The 22,505-nt window shown below is 41.6% G+C and overlaps 1 protein-coding gene across 4 annotated transcripts in view; it reads left to right on the top strand.

Moving 5' to 3' along the window:
* Positions 1-16,749, top strand: part of LOC124170504 (ubiquitin carboxyl-terminal hydrolase 16) — a 159,057-nt gene extending 142,308 nt beyond the window's left edge. For all 4 annotated transcript variants that reach the window (XM_046549275.1, XM_046549273.1, XM_046549274.1 and 1 more), the window contains one exon: positions 16,495-16,749. Coding sequence is in view for 3 of the 4 variants with exons in the window: in XM_046549273.1 (XP_046405229.1) it covers positions 16,495-16,728 (234 nt within the window). In the remaining variant the exon portion in view is untranslated. The remainder of the gene's footprint in view (positions 1-16,494) is intronic.
* The last annotated feature ends 5,756 nt before the right edge of the window (positions 16,750-22,505 follow it).

A 22,505-nucleotide genomic window follows, 5' to 3' on the forward strand; every position in this document is an offset into this window, starting at 1 on the left:
ACAAAAGCAAGTTGCAAAAAACTGCGACTAATATAACACACATGGGTAAGATATGCAAAAAAGAAATGAAAAAGCATGCACTTCTGATGGACCCTAAGACCAAAAAAACTTACAAGTATGAATTTATTGATTTAAAATTCTCACTAATGACCGCGAAACATGAAAAAGAATGCAGAATCAAATGAACTTAAAGCACAAGCATCAGCTCTTCACATATGTCATCACTAACAGCTCATTACCAGCATCTATAAGCATCATTGCAAGAAATACCCGTACTGCAAGGGTTTTGTCGGGGAGGAGGTTGTAAAAGAGTTCCGTTTTGTCCTCGTTATATCACGTGGAGAATACTTCTTAACATATTCCGCGAGGATTGGAGTCCTTTCTTCCATGGCTTTCGATTTACACCGCAGGCTTCACCTGTAATATTGAAGGGAGATAATGCTTTCGTTTTTTAAAGCGGCATAACCAATCTTCTGGCCACTTGAGGTTCCCGATTCTCAATCAATCACTGAAATATTACACTTAAGCCTTAATCATTTGGCCCCTTCTCAGGTGTTCCCATAGATCGAAGTTGGCAAAACCACCGGAACAAAGCTCCTTCATTTTCTGCATTCCTCAGGTGCTTTTATTTTTTTTTAATTGTAAGAAGAAAATAGGGAGATAAATTAACTATGCCAGTATCGTATTGCTCCATTATTATCATTTTCTTGCTAATTTAAGACATGCTTGGCAATTTTTTGCCGTGGTATCTACCTTCAAATACTCGCTATTCACACAACTCACGGACATGCGGGTACGCTGTCGACTGCTTTCTGCTGCCCGAGGAACAAAGGAAGATCAAAAATTCACGAATGTTAATGCCAAAGTATTGTCACCAAGGAGATAGTAAGTATACTGGAGGGGACACCAGTGGTTGTGAGCGTTGAGCGCAGTGTGGCAGGAATGGGAGTGCTTGGGTAGGATAGCCACGCCCACTTTGACACCAAAACATTGATAACACACATAAGAGTCAATGCTAACTGTTTGGTGAAACATTCGGTCGTGATCGTTGTTACGATAAAATAAACTATTGCAAATGAACAGAGTAAACCTTTTTTCCATCATTTTGGGAAGGCTTCGTGAGAATATGCCTCGAATATCTTTTCCCAAGGAAAAATCATTGTCAATCATCACGGTTCAGCTGTGCAACTAGCTTCGCCGAAAATAACATTTTACAAGTGTAAAATATCCATTCCCCTGCACTTCTACAGGTAATTAATAAGCTTACAGCCAATGGAAATCTTACGATAGTAGACCGGTCGCAATAATAGTACGAAAGTATGTTCACGCTGATATATTATCACCACTATATGACTGTATGGAAATTTCAATATGCACAGTAGTACGACGAATGATAGGAAAACATTTGCAAATTTCCGATCTTCTTTTGTTCCTCGGGTGGTAGAAAGCAGTCGACAGCATACCCACATATCTGTGAGTTGCGTGAATAGAGAGCATTTGAAGATTGGCTCAATGGCAAAAAAATGCACAACACGTGTAAGCAAGAAAATGAAAATAATAGAGTAATGCGAGAGTGGCGTAATTAATTTATCTTCCCATTCTCTCTTCACAATTAAAAAAAAAACAAAGAGAAGATTAGGTCTGCCACGGTGCAGGAGGGCTAACCATCACAGCAAAAGCACCCAAGGAATGCAGAACATGAATAGTTAGAAGGTGCTTTGTTTGGGTGGTTTTGCCCACTTCAGTCTGTGGGAACGACTGAGAAAGGGGCTATGCTTAGGGTAAATCTGAGTATTTCTGTGATAGATTGAGAATAGAGAACTTGGAGAGTTCGGAAGGTTGGTTACACTAATTCAAAGCACGAAAGCGTTATCTCCCTTCATGATTGCTGGTGATGACTGCAGTGTAAACCTGAAGCCGTGGAAGAAAGGACTCCGATCCTAGTGGATTATCTTAAGAAGTATTCCCAGGTGATACAATGCAGACGAAATGGAACTCCCTTACAATCTACTCCCGACTCAATCCTTGCATTAAAGAATAACTCACATAAGGGTGTATGCTGCATGTCGTAATGGAGATTGCCCCGACGTTTCGTGACTGACTGCTGGTCACTTCTTCAAGGGAATTATGCTGGGATTTGGTTTTTGCTGCCTTTTTTATATTTGAAAAGATTTCAATTTTTATTTTATTTTTTTTTATATTACCTTGAGAAGTTCCTTTCCAATCTACACACTTCTCTTCTCCGCCTCGGGTACCCCGATAAACTGTTAATCAACAAAATTAGAAAAAACCTTACAGGTCCAATAAACCCAGTGCCGAAAAGAATTGCTCTCCATCTCTTCTCACCACTTACTTCCCCGGTGCTCATGCCTTACAGGACATCCTGAAGGACTTGTACCCCATTCTCTCCAACCACAAATCCACCTCACAAATTTTCCCCTCTCTTCCACGGATCACGTATAAGAGACCACCTAACCTCAGCACCATCTTCAAAGCCACCCGCCCCCTTCAAAAATTGAATTCAGTCCCCACTACCCCACCCTCGCCATGCAACCGTCCTAGATGTAAAACCTGTAAAATTTTCTCTCCACCCCCAGCCTCTTTCCTCTCCAAACTTAAATTCCTCCCGATATCTCCTTCCACCACCTGTACCTCCACCAACATCATATACCTCCTTCAATGCAACTTCTGCCCCGCTTTTATATAGGCCAATGCTCCACCCCCCTCAACCTTAGAATAAATAATCACCGCACCTCCTGTTGTCCGTCTTCCCCACACGCATCTCTCCCGGTCCCCACACATTGTTTATCGCATGATTCCATCTTTAATCAATGTTTCAAAGTTTCTATCATTGCCTCCCTGTCACCCACTGACTCGCCCCTCAATCTCCACACCCTCGAATTGGCGTGCATCTGGCGTTTGCAAGCCAACAAGCACCCGGGTCTGAATGTATCTTGTTGAGTTAGCCCCGCCCCAATACACCCCTCCCCTCTTCCCCCCACCTTTTCCCTTTTTCCAACACACTCCTTCCCCACTCATTCTCTCCTTGACTGATGAAGTAGCTACAACTACGAAAGTCTTTCAGTTTTATTTTTCATGTGAGTGTTTCCTTTTTTTGTGTCTATGTTTAGTGACTGTGTTTTGAACATTCATATTATGTGCTACGTTGCATCCCGTTTCTACAAAACTTTGAATATTTGTGCCAGGATCTGCCAGGATCAGTCTTCTTCTTCTTCGTCCGTCTACCGGCTGCCTCTTCGGTTCCTGTACTGTGAGTTGTAGCTGACCTTTCTCAGTGTCCTATCTCTCCTTTCATATCCTTTAAACCCTTATTCCTCTTATCATTTCTTTGTTATTACCTTTTCCCATTCCCCTCCCAATGGATCACATTCAACCCACCACACTATGGATAAAACAAATCAAAAAATTCTCCTTCAAACTAGCCCAATATACCTGCCACACAGAATTTCTCTCATCGTGCATAATAATAATAATAATCTTTATTGGTCAATAGTATTCATTAGATACACAGACCTCGTCACAGATGAAATTCAATTGCACAAACATATAGAATGTACAAGAAAAGATAGTTGCAGTTCATAGGCAGTGTACAATTAATAAAAATAATAAAAATAAATGAAATATAATAGAAAGTATATGAATATATTAGAATACAATATCACATGTGTTAAGAGTAAAATATTCACTGACAGAATACAATGGCTGTGAGGCTAGCCATGAGTGAATCACACTCTTGAATTTGGTCAAGCTAGCCATTCTGGCTGAGATAGGGAGATGGTTAAATAGCTTGATACCTAAATTATGTATGGAGAATTGGGTTTTGGTTAATCTGCACTGATTTAGTGATAAGGAATTCTTATTTCTTAGGCTATGGTTATGAGTTGTACTTCTTATAGGGAAAAGATCAAGGTTTTCTTTCATATATAGTAAAACTCTGTACACGTACATACTGTAAATAGTTAAAATGTTCAATCTAATAAATAGTGGGCGACAGTGTTCACGAGATGGAGAATTAGTTAGTATTCTAACTGCCTTTTTTTGCAAAAGAAACACTGATTTTATATCAGGGGCACTACCCCATATTTCTAGGCCGTAATTTATGTGGCTGTTAAAAAAAGCATAATATATAGATTGCATATAATCAGAAGGGACTATTGGACTTAGCTTTCTTAAAATAAAGAGAGCTTTGGAAAGCTTTTTATTAACCTCAGTGGTGTGATAGCTCCAACTGAGTTTAGAGTCCAGATAAAACCCAAGTAACTTTGTTGGCTTGACTTTGTTGGCAGGCTTCAGGTTACAGATAAGCTTTTGAGTTTTTTCTATGTTAAGTATAAAGCCATTGAATCTAAACCAATCATTGGCCAATACTAGATGATTGTCTGCACTTTGAGCAGCATAGGTAGTAGTTTTGCAGACATCTATTAAGGTCGTATCATCAGCATAAAGAATGGATTTTGAAGGTATACTGCATGGTAGATCATTGATCATTACTAAGAATAAAATGGGTCCCAAGACAGACCCCTGGGGAACACCGTATTGGGTAGGGAGGGAGGAGGACTGCACTCCCTCCATTTCAACAAATTGTTGACGATTAACTAGATATGATCGGAAAAGAGACAACTCAACTCCTGAGATACCATAGTATTTTAATTTTTCAAGTAATATGGAGTGAGAGACACAATCAAAAGCCTTGGTAAGATCACATAGGGTTAAAGCCACTGATGATTGATCTTCAAAAGAGTTGTGGATAATATTGGTGATAAATTGTAGAGCTTTTGTGGTGGTTTTACCTTTACGGAAACCATACTGAGATGAACTGAAAAAACCATTACTTTCTAAATAGTCATATAGCTGAGATTTAATAATTACCTCAAAGACTTTACCAATGATTGGTATGACAGAAATAGGGTGATATGAGTTAGGATCTTCTTTAGGGCCTTTTTTGTATACAGGAGTTACTTTTGAGTATTTAAGATGATGCGGAAAGACACCAGATTGAAGACAAGTATTGATTATTATACTGAGAGGCTCAATGAGAGATTCATTTAAGGTCTTTAAGGTCATATCACTAGGCACCTTTCCCAATGGTCTCCGAGTAAAATTCCCTCTCTCGGGCATACCGCCTATTGTGCGTCCCTCCTTCCACTTTCTTTCTTATCAATACTCGCTTTCCCTGTGCCATTTCACCCTCACACAATATCAAAGGCTAGTTAATCAGTATTATTACTCCCTGCACTCCCTCATTAAATTAATTTCACTTTGTGCGCCTAATCTTTTCAAGGAAGTTAATACTATTCTAGTTACTGCACACCATTCTCTCGAGAAAAAACGCGAGTTGTCTCTACACAAACTTGTTAGAGTACGTTATTAACAAAATAAGCAACGCCTGGGTGGAATTCGAAAAGGCGTTGCCAAGGCTATGTTTATGTTTAGATGTAACTGTTTCTCTTGTTCGCAGTGGACGTGTACGTTAAAACCTCTTGTAAAATAAAAGGTTTTTTTTCCTGCGTGTGCTAACAGGTTTTGGGCCCAGACACAACGGGTTCCACTGCGAAAAAGGGTGCTTTGCAAAAGGTGAGATCTGCGATTTGAGAAAGTGAAAAACGAGGTAGGAAACAGTCGTTTGTGCCAGTGGCGGTTGGTACATTTTGAGTGATCATGGCATCCCTGAACGAAGACTTCGCGAGCCGGATACCAAGTTTGAACTCAAATAATCACTTTGCTTGGGCGTTGCGAGTGAAAGCAGATTTATTACTTAGGGATGCATGGGAGGCTATTGAAGGTTATACCGATGCGGAAGGTGCTTTGTTATCTCAGGGTGAAGTTCGGCGTCGTACGAAATGTAACACAATTGCCTTGTCCGTTATTTACAAAACTGTTGGGGACGAATTTCTTGGAGATATCGCGGAATGTGCATCGGCGAAACAGGCATGGAACATTCTAGACCAACTGTGCAACTGCGATGACCTGGAGATGGTTTTGAAAGAACTCACTCACTGTGTCAAAACCGAAGATGTATCCATCCAAGAATATTTTTCAAAGATGCAAACTCTCCAGAAGAGGGCGGCCAAGGGAGGATTCGAGATGACGGACAAGCAGGTAGCTGGCATAATTCTCGGTAATCTACCGGAGACGTACCAGGGCTATGTGAAATCATGGGAAATAGAGAGCTCTAACCTTACAACGTCTCTCCTTAAATCAAAATTGTTGGCGGCAGAAAAGAAACTGGGACTCCAAGGAGATTACAAGAAACATTTAGCCTTTCGAGCCCAGACTTCTAAACAGAAAGGAAAGACTTTTAACGAAGGCAGGATGGACGGAAGTAATCCGAGGAAAGATTATAAGGACTATTCAGCGAAATCAGCCAACAACGAACGACGATTTTGGTGCTTTGCCTGTGGGAATGAGGGACATATTTCAAGGAATTGCCCTAGGAAGAAGGAACATGAAAGGGAAAGTATCGTAGTAGAACAGAAGAAGTGTCAACAGCCATCCTGTCCAGGGAATTCGTGTCGCTCTGCGCGAAGAGGAAAGTACCTGACGGCCAGGGAGTGTGGTTATTGGACTGTGGTGCTTCAGATCACATGTGCCCGCGAAGAGAACTATTTCACCAACTTGAACCAATGGAAAGAGAAGTAGAGGTTGGTGACGGCGCCCCTTTAAGAATTGAAGGCAAGGGAAGTGTGATGCTGAACATATCGGACGAATGCGGAGGTAAAGATGTGGAACTTAAGAAAGTTCTCTATATACCAGCACTACAAGAGAACCTGATTTCGCTAGGGCAAATTGAGGAGAAAGGTTGCAAAATAGAGACCTTCAACGGCATAGCAAACATCTATCTTAGGGAGAAACTAATTCTAAGGGCAGTAAGAGTCGCTCGACTTTACTATGTGTCGACTGTGGGGGGCATCAGTATACAGGAGATTAGTGAAGAATTTAACAATATGGGAAAGAAGGCTTCCAGAGTTTCTTTTCAAACTTGGCACAGTCGTTCAGGGCACCTGAACGAGCAAAGTATGAAGAAGATTAGTATTCTGAAAGAGGTGACAATGGGAGGCTGGAAGAAGGATGATTGCAGCAGTTGCATTATTGAGAAGATGAAACGGTATGCCTTCCCCAAGGGTGAGGGAAGGAAGGCTACCCAGCTGCTGCAAAGGGTGCACTCTGATGTTATGGGTCCCATCTCTCCTGAATCACTTGGGGGATGTAAATTTGTTGTCACTTTTATTGACGAATATTCTAGATTCATCACAGCAGTTCCTATCAAACACAAAGGTGATGTAACTCAAGAATTCATTTAGTATCACGCAAGAGTTGAACTACAAAAGGGAAAACAGATTAAGGAGATCCAGAGTGACCAAGGCGGAGAGTACACAGGAGCATCATTTCAACGATTCCTATCCAGCCGCGGTATAGTTCACCGCAAGTCAGTCCCTAGGACACCCCAGCAGAATGGTTTGTCAGAACGATTTAATCAAACACTACAAAATATTGTCAGGTGCATGCTGGTGGAATCTGGAGTATCGACTTCATTCTGGGGGGAGGCAGTTGCCGTAGCCTGCTACATCATTAACAGATGCCCGTCATCTTCATTGGAGTATAAGACCCCATTGGAAGTATGGGAGGGACGAGGATTAAAGAGGCAGGATTTCGATCACTTGCGCACTTTTGGATGTGAGGCATGGGCATGGGTAGCAGAAGGCCTAAGGGATGGAAAATTAGGCCCGAGAGCGAGAAAATGTATCATGATAGGTTATGAGGAAGGAGTTAAAGGATATCGTCTCTGGGATATGGAAAAACGAAAGATAATCATAAGTAGAGATGTGAGATTCAGGGAGCACATATTTCCTTATAAATCTACCGGTGAACATCAATACACAAATCCAACCGTTGATGTTGACCTGCCATTCCACTGTGTAGCAGGAGAAGACGATGACTTGGAGGAACTCGAGGTGAGAGGAGGAGAGGCAGAGGAGGTGACACCCATCCAGGGGCCAGGGGAGGTAATCATCGCCTGTGAAAATGAGCCCCGTCTATGAAGGAGGAGCGGAGGGTGGTCTACCACATAGGTCTCAGAGACAGAGGAATCCCAAGACCTGTCCCTGCTGCAACATCGCCTGCTGCAGAGGTCCAGATAGTAACATCCCGGTGGATGCAGAGGAGGCACTGAGTGGACCGGATGCGGAGAAGTGGAAGACTGCGATGGAGGAAGAGCTGGCGAACATGCAACGCCAGTGTACATGGGAGATAGTCAAACGTCCCACTGAGGTCAATGTCGTGGGGAGTAAGTGGGTATTTGCTATTAAAAGGGATCAGGTGGGTACCATCGTGAAATATAAAGCAAGGTTAGTAGCACGAGGCTTTAGTCAAGTATATGGGGTTGATTACATGGAAACATTTAGCCCAGTAATCCATAAGAAATCATTACGTACACTACTTGCTGTAGCCGTGGAAAATGAATGGGAAATGGAACAGTTAGATGTTGTTGGAGCATATTTAAATAGTCCTCTTGAAATGACTGTGTACATGGAGCAAGCTCCCTGCACAAAGGTAATGGGTAAAAATCGTTCCAGATATGTTTACAAGTTACTAAAGAGTGTTTATGGATTGAGGCAATCGGGGCGAAATTGGAATAACTACCTAAATGAATGCCTGAATGCCCTTGGTTTCAATCAATGTGAAAGTGATCCTTGTGTGTATGTGGGGAGGGATATTATTTTGGGAGTATATGTGGATGACTTTTTAGTCATTGGTGAGAAAGAAAAGGTCATGAGGTTTAAGATAAACTTCAAGGAATTTATGGAAGTGAAGGACCTTGGTGAGCTATCGAATATGTTATCCTTACATTTTATCAGATCCAGTAATCGAGAACTAATTGTGAGTCAAGAAAAATATGTGGAAACTGTTCTTAATGAATTTGGTATGTCTGAATGTAGAGGTGTTAGTATGCCATTGATTAGCATGAAAAATCCTAGGGAGGAGGTTACAGATAAGAATAAGTTTGACAAAACTCTGTACCGTAAGGCTGTTGGATGTTTGTTATACATATCCACCAGTACAAGGCCAGACATAAGCTGTGCAGTGTCTAAGTTAAGCCAATTTTGTGAGGCTCCAATCCAGGACGACTGGGTAAATCTGAAGCATGTCCTCAGGTATTTAAAGCAGACGAAGAATTATTCTTTGCATTTTTGTAAGGCAGGTAAGACCATTCAGGTCTACAGTGATGCTGATTTTGGTAATGATGAGCATGACAGTAAGTCATATACAGGGTATGTAATCACATTAGGTGGAGGACCCATCATATGGCGATCTAAAAAGCAAAGTTGTGTTTCTACTTCATCTACTTTTTCTGAGTATTTGGCTATATATGATTCTGTGACTGAACTTGTGTGGTTGAGAGCGTTTTTGCAGGAAATTGGACAAAGTAAATTTATTGATACTCCATGTGTTATCCAATCCGACAATCAAGGGCTATGTGTATAGCATCTGGAAACTCAATCAAAGACAGAAGCAAACGCATACGAATCAAGTATCATTATATCAGGGAAATGGTAAAAACAGGGGAGGTTTCATTCCAGTATGTCAAATCAAATGATAATGTCGCTGATATGTTGACAAAGCCACTGTCAGGAACTAAGACAAAAGAATTTTGTAAGATGTTAAATATTAAGGAGTGCTAAGAGATTTATATTTCAAATTATTATTTTGTCAATCCCGAGGGGAGGTGTTGGAGTACGTTATTAACAAAATAAACTCTTACCAAATGCGTTGGCGTTGAAAGGCGTTGCCAAGGTTATGTTTATGTTTTAGATGTAACTGTTTCTCTTGTTCGCAGTGGATGTGTACGTTATAACCTCTTGTAAAATAAAAGGTTTTCCTGCGTGTGCTAACAAAACTCTCTTCTCTTTACTTGTCGCACTTCCGAAATGGCCTATCCCTCCCTCTACGTCTCTCCGCACCCCCAACAGCCCCCCCTCCACTCATAGGCATTAAACCTGACCTGGCCACCCTTTACAACCTACCCACTCCACCCCCACCTCCGCTGCGACCCGCAGCAGCCCCCTTGCGCCCCACCCGGCTTTCCGTTCCCAAGCCAACTGACCCTAATAACCAGGACCCATTGGAATCTACCGACCAGCAGGTGGTAAACCTTTCTTCCTCTGAGCTCAGCCCCGCCGAAATTTCTGTCCTCAACCGCGGGCTTTCTTTCTCTCCAACGCCTAGGATCAACCCCACCACTCTTCTCACTGACATTTTGAAATTTTGCCGTAATCTCCGTTGGAAGGTTTTTTGGAATTCCCACACAAGACATCAGGCGCCGGAGAGTATTCACAATGCTCTCCTAAAATTCCGCTCCCCTTCCTCTCACCAGCCCAAACCTCTTCCATCCCACCACCCTCTTGAAACGTTCATCAATTGTCTCCTCTCCAGGGTCGCGAACGAATCCTTCCTACGCTCTCTTAACCCACCACCAAACCTCACCCCGTCGGAGTCCACCGCTATCAAGAAACTCCGAAAAAACCCAAATATAGTCATTACCTCGGCTGACAAAGGTTCCACGGTCGTTGTACTTGACACCAACGACTACACCGCAGAGTGCAATAGATTATTAGGAGATTCCTCCTCCTACTCCCCTCTCTCATCAGATCCCAACTCTGATTTCATCGGAGAACTGAACGAACTTCTAAAAACAAAAGGTCCCCCCGAAGGTTTAAGCCCATCTGACATTTCCCTTCTCTTACCAGCTCACCCCACTTCGCCATCTTTCTACATCCTTCCAAAAATTCATAAAGCCAATAACCCAGGCCGCCCCATAGTTTCCTCTCGAAACTCTCCTACGGAGCGCATCTCGGCCTTCGTTGATTTCTATCTCCAACCCTTCGTTCAGTCCCTTCCATCATACATCAAAGATTCTCATGACTTCCTTTCTAAACTCAATTCCATTTCCCTCCCCCCCAATCAGCCCATTATCATGGCCATTATTGATGTAACCTCACTTTACACTTCAATCCCTCATTCTGAGGGACTCGCTGCTCTCCGCCACTATCTTTCATTACGACCCACTCCTCAAAACCCTAGCACTGACTTTCTTCTTGATCTTTCCCATTTCATTCTCACCCACAATGCCTTCTCTTTTAATAACAATCACTATCTGCAAATCTCCGGCTGTGCTATGGGAAGTAGGTTTAGCCCTTCCTATGCAAATCTCTTCCTCGGCCTGTTCGAAGAAAATTTCCTATCAAATTACCCTCTAAAACCTCTCCTTTGGCTGAGATACATTGACGACATTTTTATTCTCTGGTCGCATGACATCAATTCCCTTAACACCTTTGTCTCTTCACTTAACTCTTCCGCCTCAGTTTCTTTCACTTCTTCCATCTCTAACACCAACATCACTTTCCTAGATGTGGACATTCTTCTTTCCGAAAATAACAAATTCAAGACATCTGTCCACATCAAAGCCACCAACAGACAGCAATACCTCCACTATGACAGTTGCCACCCACCACATACCAAACGTTCAATCCCTTTTTCTCTCTCCGTCCATGGTCACAAAATCTGCAACAACCCCAAAGACCTTGAGAAGTTCCTTTCCAATCTACACACTTCTCTTCTCCGCCGCAGGTACCCCGATAAACTGTTAATCAACAAAATTAGAAAAAAACCTTACAGGTCCAATAAACCCCGTGCCGAAAAGAATTGCTCTCCATCTCTTCTCACCACTTACTTCCCCGGTGCTCATGCCTCACAGGACATCCTGAAGGACTTGTACCCCATTCTCTCCAACCACAAATCCACCTCACAAATTTTCCCCTCTCTTCCACGGATCACGTATAAGAGACCACCTAACCTCAGCACCATCTTCAAAGCCACCCGCCCCCTTCAAAAATTGAATTCAGTCCCCACTACCCCACCCTCGCCATGCAACCGTCCTAGATGTAAAACCTGTAAAATTTTCTCTCCACCCCCAGCCTCTTTCCTCTCCAAACTTAAATTCCTCCCGATATCTCCTTCCACCACCTGTACCTCCACCAACATCATATACCTCCTTCAATGCAACTTCTGCCCCGCTTTTTATATAGGCCAATGCTCCACCCCCCTCAACCTTAGAATAAATAATCACCGCACCTCCTGTTGTCCGTCTTCCCCACACGCATCTCTCCCGGTCCCCACACATTGTTTATCGCATGATTCCATCTTTAATCAATGTTTCAAAGTTTCTATCATTGCCTCCCTGTCACCCACTGACTCGCCCCTCAATCTCCACACCCTCGAATTGGCGTGCATCTGGCGTTTGCAAGCCAACAAGCACCCGGGTCTGAATGTATCTGGTTGAGTTAGCCCCGCCCCAATACACCCCTCCCCTCTTCCCCCCACCTTTTCCCTTTTTCCAACACACTCCTTCCCCACTCATTCTCTCCTTGACTGATGAAGTAGCTACAACTACGAAAGTCTTTCAGTTTTATTTTTCGTGTGAGTGTTTCCTTTTTTTGTGTCTATGTTTAGTGACTGTGTTTTGAACATTCATATTATGTGCTACGTTGCATCCCGTTTCTACAAAACTTTGAATATATATATATATATATGGTATACACCTGTTTATTGTGCATCGTCAAACAAAGATTATGATCTAAGTTCTTAAAGTTACGTGGGTTCTGCGACTCGCGGTCAAGATGGGAACTCAGAATAAGGACGCAGCTTTGAATGCAATGGCGCAGCAAGGAGATTAAGGACCTCGTACACAGCATTTGAATATCATACACATTTATTAAACAAAAAAAATGAACAATTTAATTCTTAAACGCTAATGAGAGATGGAGTGATGCGGACTTAGGCGAGACATAAATGACATACATATCACTGCAAAAACAAAACGAATATGCCAAAAATGATGAATACGCAAGAAACAAGAAGAAAGAAATCTTACACCTAATATATGAGGGATGAGATGACTACTGGAATAAATGCACAGAAATGAGCAAAAATGACACTGAACATTTCAGGAATCGACATGACACGGGCACTCGTTATCTTTCTCAAATTGCGACCAAATCCACTGAACTTCATTTTAAGACAGGTTTAGATAAAGTTCGTTGCTTTACTTAAAATATTACAGGCTCCACGTTCTCTTTTACCAAAATGAATCTGACCTCAATCCTAATGGAATGACGAGAATGGGAGAAACGTGATACAATGGAGACGGTCTTTGGACCGGGAAAGAATGACGTGAGTTTATCTGTGAGACCACTAGGTTATTATGACGACACACATGCACACTGGGGACTTTGGCGGGTCCGAATCCTGGTCGCCGCATCACGATCCGTCAACCGCGGGGAACTGCATTCCGTGGATCCTCAGATGTTGTCGTGATGTCTTGACGCGGCGAGGACACTTTCTCGTTCCTCGCCTGCACTCTGTGCTCTCCTCTCCGGCAGGCCTTCTCCGTTGTCGCGTTCCCGACCTCCGAGATGCCGTAGGCCCGTCTGCAGCGGCCTCGTTCTTTCTGCACCCCCTCGGCACGTTCACCGTGTCACCTCTGGTCTCCGTCACCTGACCCACACTTGGTCAGTCTCTGCCCAACCTTTCCGCTGGAGATTATTCTCACACTCTGTAGCGGAATGTCTCCTGCTTTCTGCGGAATCCCCCTAAGTTCACCCCACTTGATTTTCGTAGTTCCGTCTTTTGTAACATCGCAGTCAATTTCTCTCTAAGCCTTCCGTGTGGATTGCTGCCTTCCACTATACTCTTGGCTCTGAATTCAGGACATAGATAGTTTTTCTGAGTTTAATATTCTACGATGGCTTCAGTGAAACCACCGAATGACTCCGATGTTCAGGAATTACTGGCTGATTCTGGATCGAAATATGGCAATCTGATGATGATCCAAACTTCAAACCAGTGGAAGAAGGTTAGTTTTGTTTACTTTCTCCTATTTTCAGTGCCATATTTTATTGTTCTCCTAAATATTTTGTTATTGCCTGGTTGAGGTAAACTATTAGGTTGTTTCTTATATTTTCCAATCAAATGATTGTGTTTCTGATACACTGGAGACTTTTTGATTATTGTAGCATTTCTTGGTCTTTTCTTTTAGATGGAAATGAATCAGAGCTTGAAGAATTGGCGGATGATGCACGAACAACTTCAGAGGATGATGAATCATGGGGTATATAACAAAAATATATTGTTCATTCATGGAACATTGTTGTTTTTGGCACGTATTGAATACTCCCTTTACTTCATCTGTACATTTTTCCTTTGTAACCATACAAATATTAACAATATGTTATTTCTTTGAAACCAGGTAATATTGCAATAGAATCTCCTCCTATAGAAGTCCAACAAAATATGACCATACCAAGGCAGAGAGCTAGACGCAGATTGGAAGGAGATTCAAATGAATGGACAGAGGATGAACTGCAACTTCAACTTCCAGAGCTCTTTCTCTCCTGGGGCTAACAGTTGATGAGGGCATTTACCCTTTCCGTGGCCTGGTCCATTTTTGGGTCTATATAAACCCAAAATAAATAGAATGGAGAGAGTTCTGGCAGGTTCTGACCTGGTGTTAGATAACAATATCCACAAAACTGGAGTTGATCACAGCGATCAGCTAATAAGCGACTACACATTTGGGTGTAAAACGGTGAAGTGGTGGAAAAAAAGCTTTTGTCACCTAAATAATTTGTGCATTGTAAATAGCTTCATAATTTATGAAAATCTAAAGCCTTGCCAGAAAAATATTTCACTGGCTAATTTCATAGAGGCTGTTGGTAATAATCTAGTGGAGAAAGCAGGAAAAGAGAATCTTGTGGGACAAAAGTTTGGGGAACAAATGAATAGGTTAATTGGAAAGCACTTTTCTAAATCCATACCACCAACAGATGGAAAAAAGTACTCGGATAGAATGTACAAAGTTTGGTCAGATAGGGGAAAGGCTACCACTGGGAATAGGTTGAGGAGAGATGCTAGAGATTATTGTAAAATCTGTAACGTCAGTTTATGTTACCCTGAGTGCTTCATGATGTATCATACAAAAGGAAACTTTTGCAAATGGCCCTAACATTAATTTTAAAATATTAATGAAACTGAATGTAGTTATAATTTTTTGGGATATTCTGAATAAATAGCATGTATTGGCAAAAACATATCTTGTGTAAAATTTTTTCCCTCTCAAAACATCAGAAAACTCTTTTGGCTGTGTATTTTATCCAATGGAAAAAAAACATACATTTTATTATTTGTATGTCACCAAAATATATGTGTTGATCCTTAATTCTATTAATAATAATTTGGATTTTGAATTTATATAGTAATTTATTAAAAAATATGAAATATGTCAAAAATGGCTAGGCCTGGGCGACGTCCCCGTGCTTAAATGGCCAGGGATCAAAATGTTAATGGAAGCTAGTTGTCTTACTACCAGTGTGACCTGTGTTCCAGATGGAGGGGAAGCTGTTAATTTTTTTGTGTTTTTTTGAGTAGGCTGTCTAATTTTGACCATTGTCATTTTTGTATGTAGTGCACCTATGATGCCTAAGCCAAAGTAATGTACATACATGGAATAGCATTTACTCCCTCCAGTATAGCTTTAACTTGTGACCATTCTTGTTGTATGGAGGTGTTTGATAGAACAATTGAAGATGGTTGGCCACTGCAACATCCAAATTTGCTTTCAAATTGTGCTTATGATTTGTTGCATGCCTATGCTGCCAGTGTTGTAGCTGAGAAGCTGCGACTCTAATATATGCTTCTTCCTTCTGGTATGCAATGACTCAGTAAAGAGAAACTTGGGTGGCAATGGTGGTGGAGTTTTCTTCCATCCATGTCCCAACCATCCACAAACTAACATCCATTCACCTCAATCCTGTTCCCAAATGCCATCTCTCACCCTACACCTGGAATTTTTCTCCTCCCACCCAAGTCACATATGTTAAATCTTTGGTAAACATTGTGGAGTGTTTTTATCTGATAATTACAGTTATATGTTGAAACATGTCCTGCCAAGGAAATTTATCTGAGGAAGGAAACGTAGCAACTGTTTCATATGATTGTTTCACAAGCCACAATCCCCAGTGTGTGCATCTTTGCATTACTAGACATGTCAATGAAGGGCCCTCAATCCCTTCCTAGTATTTTTTGCTTTCTCCGCCACTTAACAAATCACCATGTAAGGCATAGGAATTTTTTTACCACAAGTTGTTAATTTTACTTGAAATTTATACATTTCCTGAATATGGTGCACAGTATGAAAACCATGGTAGATCAGGAATAAGTGGCTTGGGAAAGAACCTAGGATGTTATCATATTAACACACACATAGAATTTCTTCATTGCAAAGTCAGAATTAGTATTTGCCCTCTCCAAGTTGTCTTATACTCATGGTCATTATGTTGAAGTTGTTGAAATGAAAGAAAATCCAAAATTTGCTAACTGATTTATTTTAAGGTTTTCTAATGTATACATCACTTTGTTTAGGTTCTTGAAGAAATACCCGGCTGTGGTGAATCACTAGAAACGTCAGCACATGGGGCAAACCTTGCTAATGATTGTCAGGACGTGATGGGTGATTTACCGAAGAGAGAAACTACTCAGAATAATAAAATGGTTGATAAGTGGTATTACATAAGTGATTCATATGTAAAAGAAGTGTCAGAGAAAGATGTTCTAGCTGCGGAAGCGTACATACTGTTTTACTGTCAGCAGATTTAATAAAGAATTTTGAAGAAATCATTTATGATCATCATTTCAAGCCCCCAATTCAGTGAATGTTACAGAATCCATGTTAGTTATATGTCTAAGGCCTTATCTACAATCCATAGCCATAAGATGTAAGAAATTAACTGTCTCCAATGGGATATGTAAACTGTAAAACAAAATTCAAAATGAAGGCAGTATGGGTAACAGTTGATTTATTACATCATGTCTGGCTCTCAAAACTGGTCTTTTCATCGTGGTTTTTCATATGACACTGAAGTTTGCCGAGCTACCCTTGGGGAAATGTAATCCTCCACTCTCATTGCATTTACTTCTTGCTTTATATAACTATCTGCCTAAGTTTCCATTGTTTTTAACCACATTAACTGACTTACTACGAACTCAGGTGTGCTTTTGGGGACCCATGGGTCCTCCCATTCTCTCTGAGGGTTCACATATGTACTGTGCATGGAAGGAACTTACCATTCATCCTCTATCATTTGACGGTCCTGTATGGGAAGGCACCCTTGTGTCACCCATCACATTGCCTCCAAACTTTGCATTTGTATGTTGACATTTTTTCTTTATTCTTAGGTGCTAGTTGACATCAAACCACTAAATTTGTTAATATAATATGATATATGTCACTCAGTGAAGCGTAAACATAAAATTCAGGGGGATATTTGTTTGTTTACTATATATATGCTTTGTATTTTACATGGTTTTCATTTCTTGGGCATAAGGCTGGTGTCAAATGAATGACCTGCCACCCACTTCTGGTTTAGTGGGATGCTGCAAAGGTGGCATTTGTGCTCAAGACATCTTCTGGTTGGCTATAAATAAGCCATAAGGATGAGCGTTGACCATCTTTCTTATGGATTATGTCCTACCAATTATGTCCATTTTGGAATAGCATTTTGGCTCCCCCACGTCTTTCAGCTTCGTGTCTCATCATAGAGCAGTCTGTAATTCCCAAATAATGGGACTATGCTGCTACTTCATTTATTGACCTGATATACATACATATTGGTGACCATTTTTAGAACAAGAACCAAATGAGTCCTCGCACAATGATGCTACCTGAATGGGCTTTACAACATTCAGGCAGGCCCGTGCTGCGCCACCGGGACATATCCCATGTATCCCGGTGCGCCCTCCAGCCTGGAAATCTTTGGTGCCCCCCAGTAGTGTTCCCCCTGCATAGTGCTGGCGCCCTCTGGCCATGGTCGTCCACCGCCCTAAGAAGGGGACCAGCACGGGCCTGCATTCAGGGCTTGGTTTACAAGTGCATTTTGCTAGTCCAATCTATGAGAGACTTCACAGTCATCAAGTTGCTTTGAAAATAGACTAAAGTATTATTATCTTATGAAACATTTCTGGACACTCCCTTCTGTCTGAAAGCTCTGAAGCTCTGCAATCCTCCCCTCCACATCCCCCTTTCTTCTTCCATCCTAAAGTGTGGATTCACTAGCACTGACTTCCCAGCATAAAGTAGAGCTTGTAGCGGATGGACTAGGAGACTATGGAGTATGTTCAAAGTGCTTGGTTGGCTGTAAACTTATGGTATTTTCATAGTGCAAGACCCTGTTTCTTTCACTATTCTGGGTGATTTTTTGAACATGTTTCCCTCATTTTTCTCTAATTAGCATGTTATGTTGTTTTCTGGTTACTGGTTATCTAATAAACTGTGACAAATACCTGGATATCATAAAAATCTGGAATCATGAATGAGGAAGTTGGTTCTTCTCCTGTTGTAGTGGTGAGTTTACCATTTATTTTGGAAGAAGCTGTGAATCTTAGTGCAAATTCGGAGGGCACGTTCTAGTATATAGGTAATACCAGAGAGGAGAATAATAGGTACTTTAGATTTCAATATTTTTTATTGAATAAATTGGAAGCGATACCTTTTGATGTAACAATGTTTGGGTATGAAGCCATCCCTTTGACCTGAATATTTGCTTATCCTCCCTCCTCTGGGATGCATTTTCATTATTTATTCCTCCCAAAAAAAAATCAATAATGCAAGGTGCTCCATTCATCCTTGTGTGATAGGCCTTGTATGAGGGCAGCAAGGTCTTCCATGGCACTTGCATGGTCATGATTTGTTCATTCTGCTCTCACGCATACTGTCGATGGAATGTTAAGTGGGCTGAGTGAGTTGTGGAGCTGGTATTACACCAGTTTTTTTTCGCCTTTTGTGTGAGAATATGGTCTTTAAATGCTGTACCTTGGTATTCAGATCCCTTGGAACCATAGCAAGGCTATTAAGAGTGAGAATTATGGAGTGGGAATTATGGGGTGAGTGGTGCTCAGCAGGGGCGCAGCTAGGAATTAAGGCTAGGGGGGCCTTCAGGCGCAACTAATACTGGGGTTTTTGGGGTATTGCATACCCTCCAGGGTTAGCGGGAAGTGCGGAGGCCTTCCGCCGGAAAAAATTAAGATAAATGGTTCAAAATGGTGATTTTTATGGCCTTCTGAGGGATATTTTATTAAACCTCACACTATTCTATAAGCAATATTAATCCAAGTAGGTAAAATTGATTTAACTTAACAATTTCTGAGAGCTCTGGGGGGGGTTTTATCCCCCAAGACCCCCCTCGCTGCGCCACTGGTGCTCAGAGTTGAGAGTAAATTATGGACTCCAGCAAAGTTTTCTCTGGTCCCTGGCCATTAATACCTTGTTTTCAGAGGTGAGGTATTATTCTGGTATGCTTATGTTTGCTATTCTTGTCAGGCAAATATCTTCTTTCCCACCTCCCAGTCAAGGTCTTAGTCTACACATGCCAATATTTTTATATCTAGAGATTTTATTATTTTTTCTATGGAACGGTTGCTACTACGAACAGACGGAGGGCACGGCGATGGGTTCACCACTATCACCAGTAGTAGCCAATCTCTTCATGGAGAAATTCGAAAAGGAGGCACTCGAATCCTGCGAAAAGAAGCCGAAGTTGTGGCTGAGGTATGTGGACGACACGTTCGTCATCTGGCCGCATGGTGTACAGGAATTACAAGGGTTCCTTCAGCACCTGAACTCACAACATCATGGAATCCAATTTACTATGGATATGGAGAAGGAGCAGTCATTAAATTTTCTGGATGTCCTCGTGACCAAAAAAGACAACGGGAGACTCGGCCATGCTGTCTACAGAAAGCTTACGCACACCGACCGATACCTAAATGCAGCATCTCACCATCATCCGAGTCAGAAGGCCTCACTAGTGGCTACATTAATTAACAGAGCGTATAATATCTCCGATGATATCTCCCTCTCCACAGAGATAAAGCACCTCACTACGGCACTGCAGAGAAATGGCTATAGGAGAGAATTGGTCCTTAAAAGGACCACGAAGGAGGAGGAAAAGCGACGCAAGGCCACCATTGAAAACCAGAGTGATGACGTTGGAGAAGAAGAATCGTCAAGGAAGCTATACGTCACCATCCCTTTCATTGCTGGAACGTCAGAGAGGATCGCCAGAATATTAAAAAAGCACGACGTGGTCACCAGATATAACTGTGTGACCAAGATAAGAGACTTCCTCCCCGGGCCCAAGGATATCATTCCTCAAGAACTGCATGAGGGGGTATATAAGGTGCCCTGCTCCTGCGGAAAATCCTACATAGGGGAAACTTGCCGCTCCATGCATGTGAGGATTAAAGAACATCAAAGGGCGACCAAGAACAAGCAGTTTCAACTCTCTGCCATCGCCGAACATGCATGGTCGGAACCCGGCCATGACATTAAATTTGACGAGAAGAAACTATTAGTTAAGGAGTGCCGATATTTCCCTAGACAAATCAGGGAAGCAATAGAAATTCAAAAAACACCTTTGAATTTCAATAGAGAAGATGGATACTTCCTTCACAGCGCCTGGAAAAGAGTGATCAAAGAGAGAGCCAACCAGAGAGAAGCACCCAGTCAGACAGCCAATCACAGTGCAGCTCCCATCCAGCCTACAGTATATAAGCGAGGCAGAAACCAACAGCCGACACCTTCGACCTGAAGACGCTGGCAGGATAGCCAGCGAAACTGTTGTCAACCAACAATCTGACGCGGAAGAAAACCCTGGAGAAATGCAGAGATCTAGAGATTTTGACTTTTTAGTATGGACATAGGAATGTCTCCACCAGCCCCAAGGTAGTGTCTTTCCTGTTCCTAAGCCATGCTCATAGCAGTGGCCTGCTTTAATTATCTGCACAATTGGTATTCATTAGGGATAATCTTGGATACTTATAAATTAATTAGGCATACGTGATGTTGGGGACTTACTAACCCCTGGTAGCACTCTTCATGATCTTATAGGTAGTATCCCAGTATGCAGGGCAGTGGCGTAGCCAGGAATTTCGTTCAGGGGGGGTCCAAAAGCATTTTTGAAAAACAGGGTACTACGTAGAGGGTTTTAAACTAATTTTAACACTTTTAATAATTGAAAAAACTTCATTTGTGAAAGAAATATTTTTAAATTCATGATTTTTCAATATTTCGTTTTCTTATTTGAAGGAAAATAATTGTGTTTTATATTATGGGGGGTCCTGACCCCCCCCCCCTGGCTATGCCACTGATGCAGGGTGCCCACAAACTGTCACCATGGTCAGCAAGTACACCACCTCATCTCTGGCCACTTGTCATCTTCATCACCAACAAGACTGATGGGCATGAAACTTTGGCAGGAGGTGGTTATTGGGGCACTTCATCTAGGCCCCAGCATTATCCTGCTTGTAGAGCAATAATAATAATAATAATAATGTTTATTTGTCCAGAGATCTAGAAGTACAAGGGGTGCACTGGATATAGGACACGTCAAGATAAAAATATATATACAATAAATACAAATATACAATGATGCAGGATACATCAAAATTTGTTTAAGAATTCATCTACAGAATAATACATTCTTAATTTCAAATATTTAAGTAAGTTGGTCTTAAAAGTAGTGACACTTGATGGTGCCTTAAGTTCAGGTGGCAATTTATTGTAGAGTTGAAGGCATCCCCTGTGTGCGGAGTTGTGCGTGGGTGGTCTTACTCTCTTTGATGGATATTGGCCCCACAGGTAGGGCTTATAGAGCAATGAGTTCAGGTGAGTTTGCAAACAAGCCAGTTTGGAAATCTTTGGCCAGCATTTTATGGGGGCATAGGGATATGTACTTTGGTCTAGAACCATAGCTGCTTCAACTGCTCATATTTTTACACTTCACGGTTTAGTTAGTATAACATAGATCATATGACCACCTCATAATATAGCATTACATTTTATTCCACTTTTCTACTTTCATAAATATATATAATATTAGGGGAGAGCTTGATTTGTGAGAAAATTTATCGTGAGTTTTGTTTTCCAAAATTAAGATACCTAACTTCGATGTCGGATACTTTAAATGTATGAGTACTATGTTAAAGAGCCTTAGACGTGGGAGCATAGATAGATTGAGAAGGCCTATACATATTTACAGACTTAAAAACGATACTTTTTAAAGCTTGTACACCCTTTTTGTCGATATCAGTCCACTGTCCTGAAAGAAATGAATTCCCTAGAACTATGCCCACTACGATGGGAACGCACGTAATTTTTACTAATATTTTTAATTATAACTTAACAATAAATGATAATTCAATCCGTGTCGTGACCACTTTAATCATGTGCTATTTCTACCATTAATCCACCATGGAAGCACTCGCTGTAGCAGCCACGGGGCTGGAGGTGATTCGGTGCGGTGGGCGAAGGAATCTACTATCGGTTCAAATTTGGCCATATAAGCATCATTCCTTATTATCTTAGTTTAGGAATCATT

This window comes from Ischnura elegans, chromosome X (genome assembly GCF_921293095.1).
Source record: "Ischnura elegans chromosome X, ioIscEleg1.1, whole genome shotgun sequence".
NCBI lineage: Eukaryota > Metazoa > Arthropoda > Insecta > Odonata > Coenagrionidae > Ischnura > Ischnura elegans.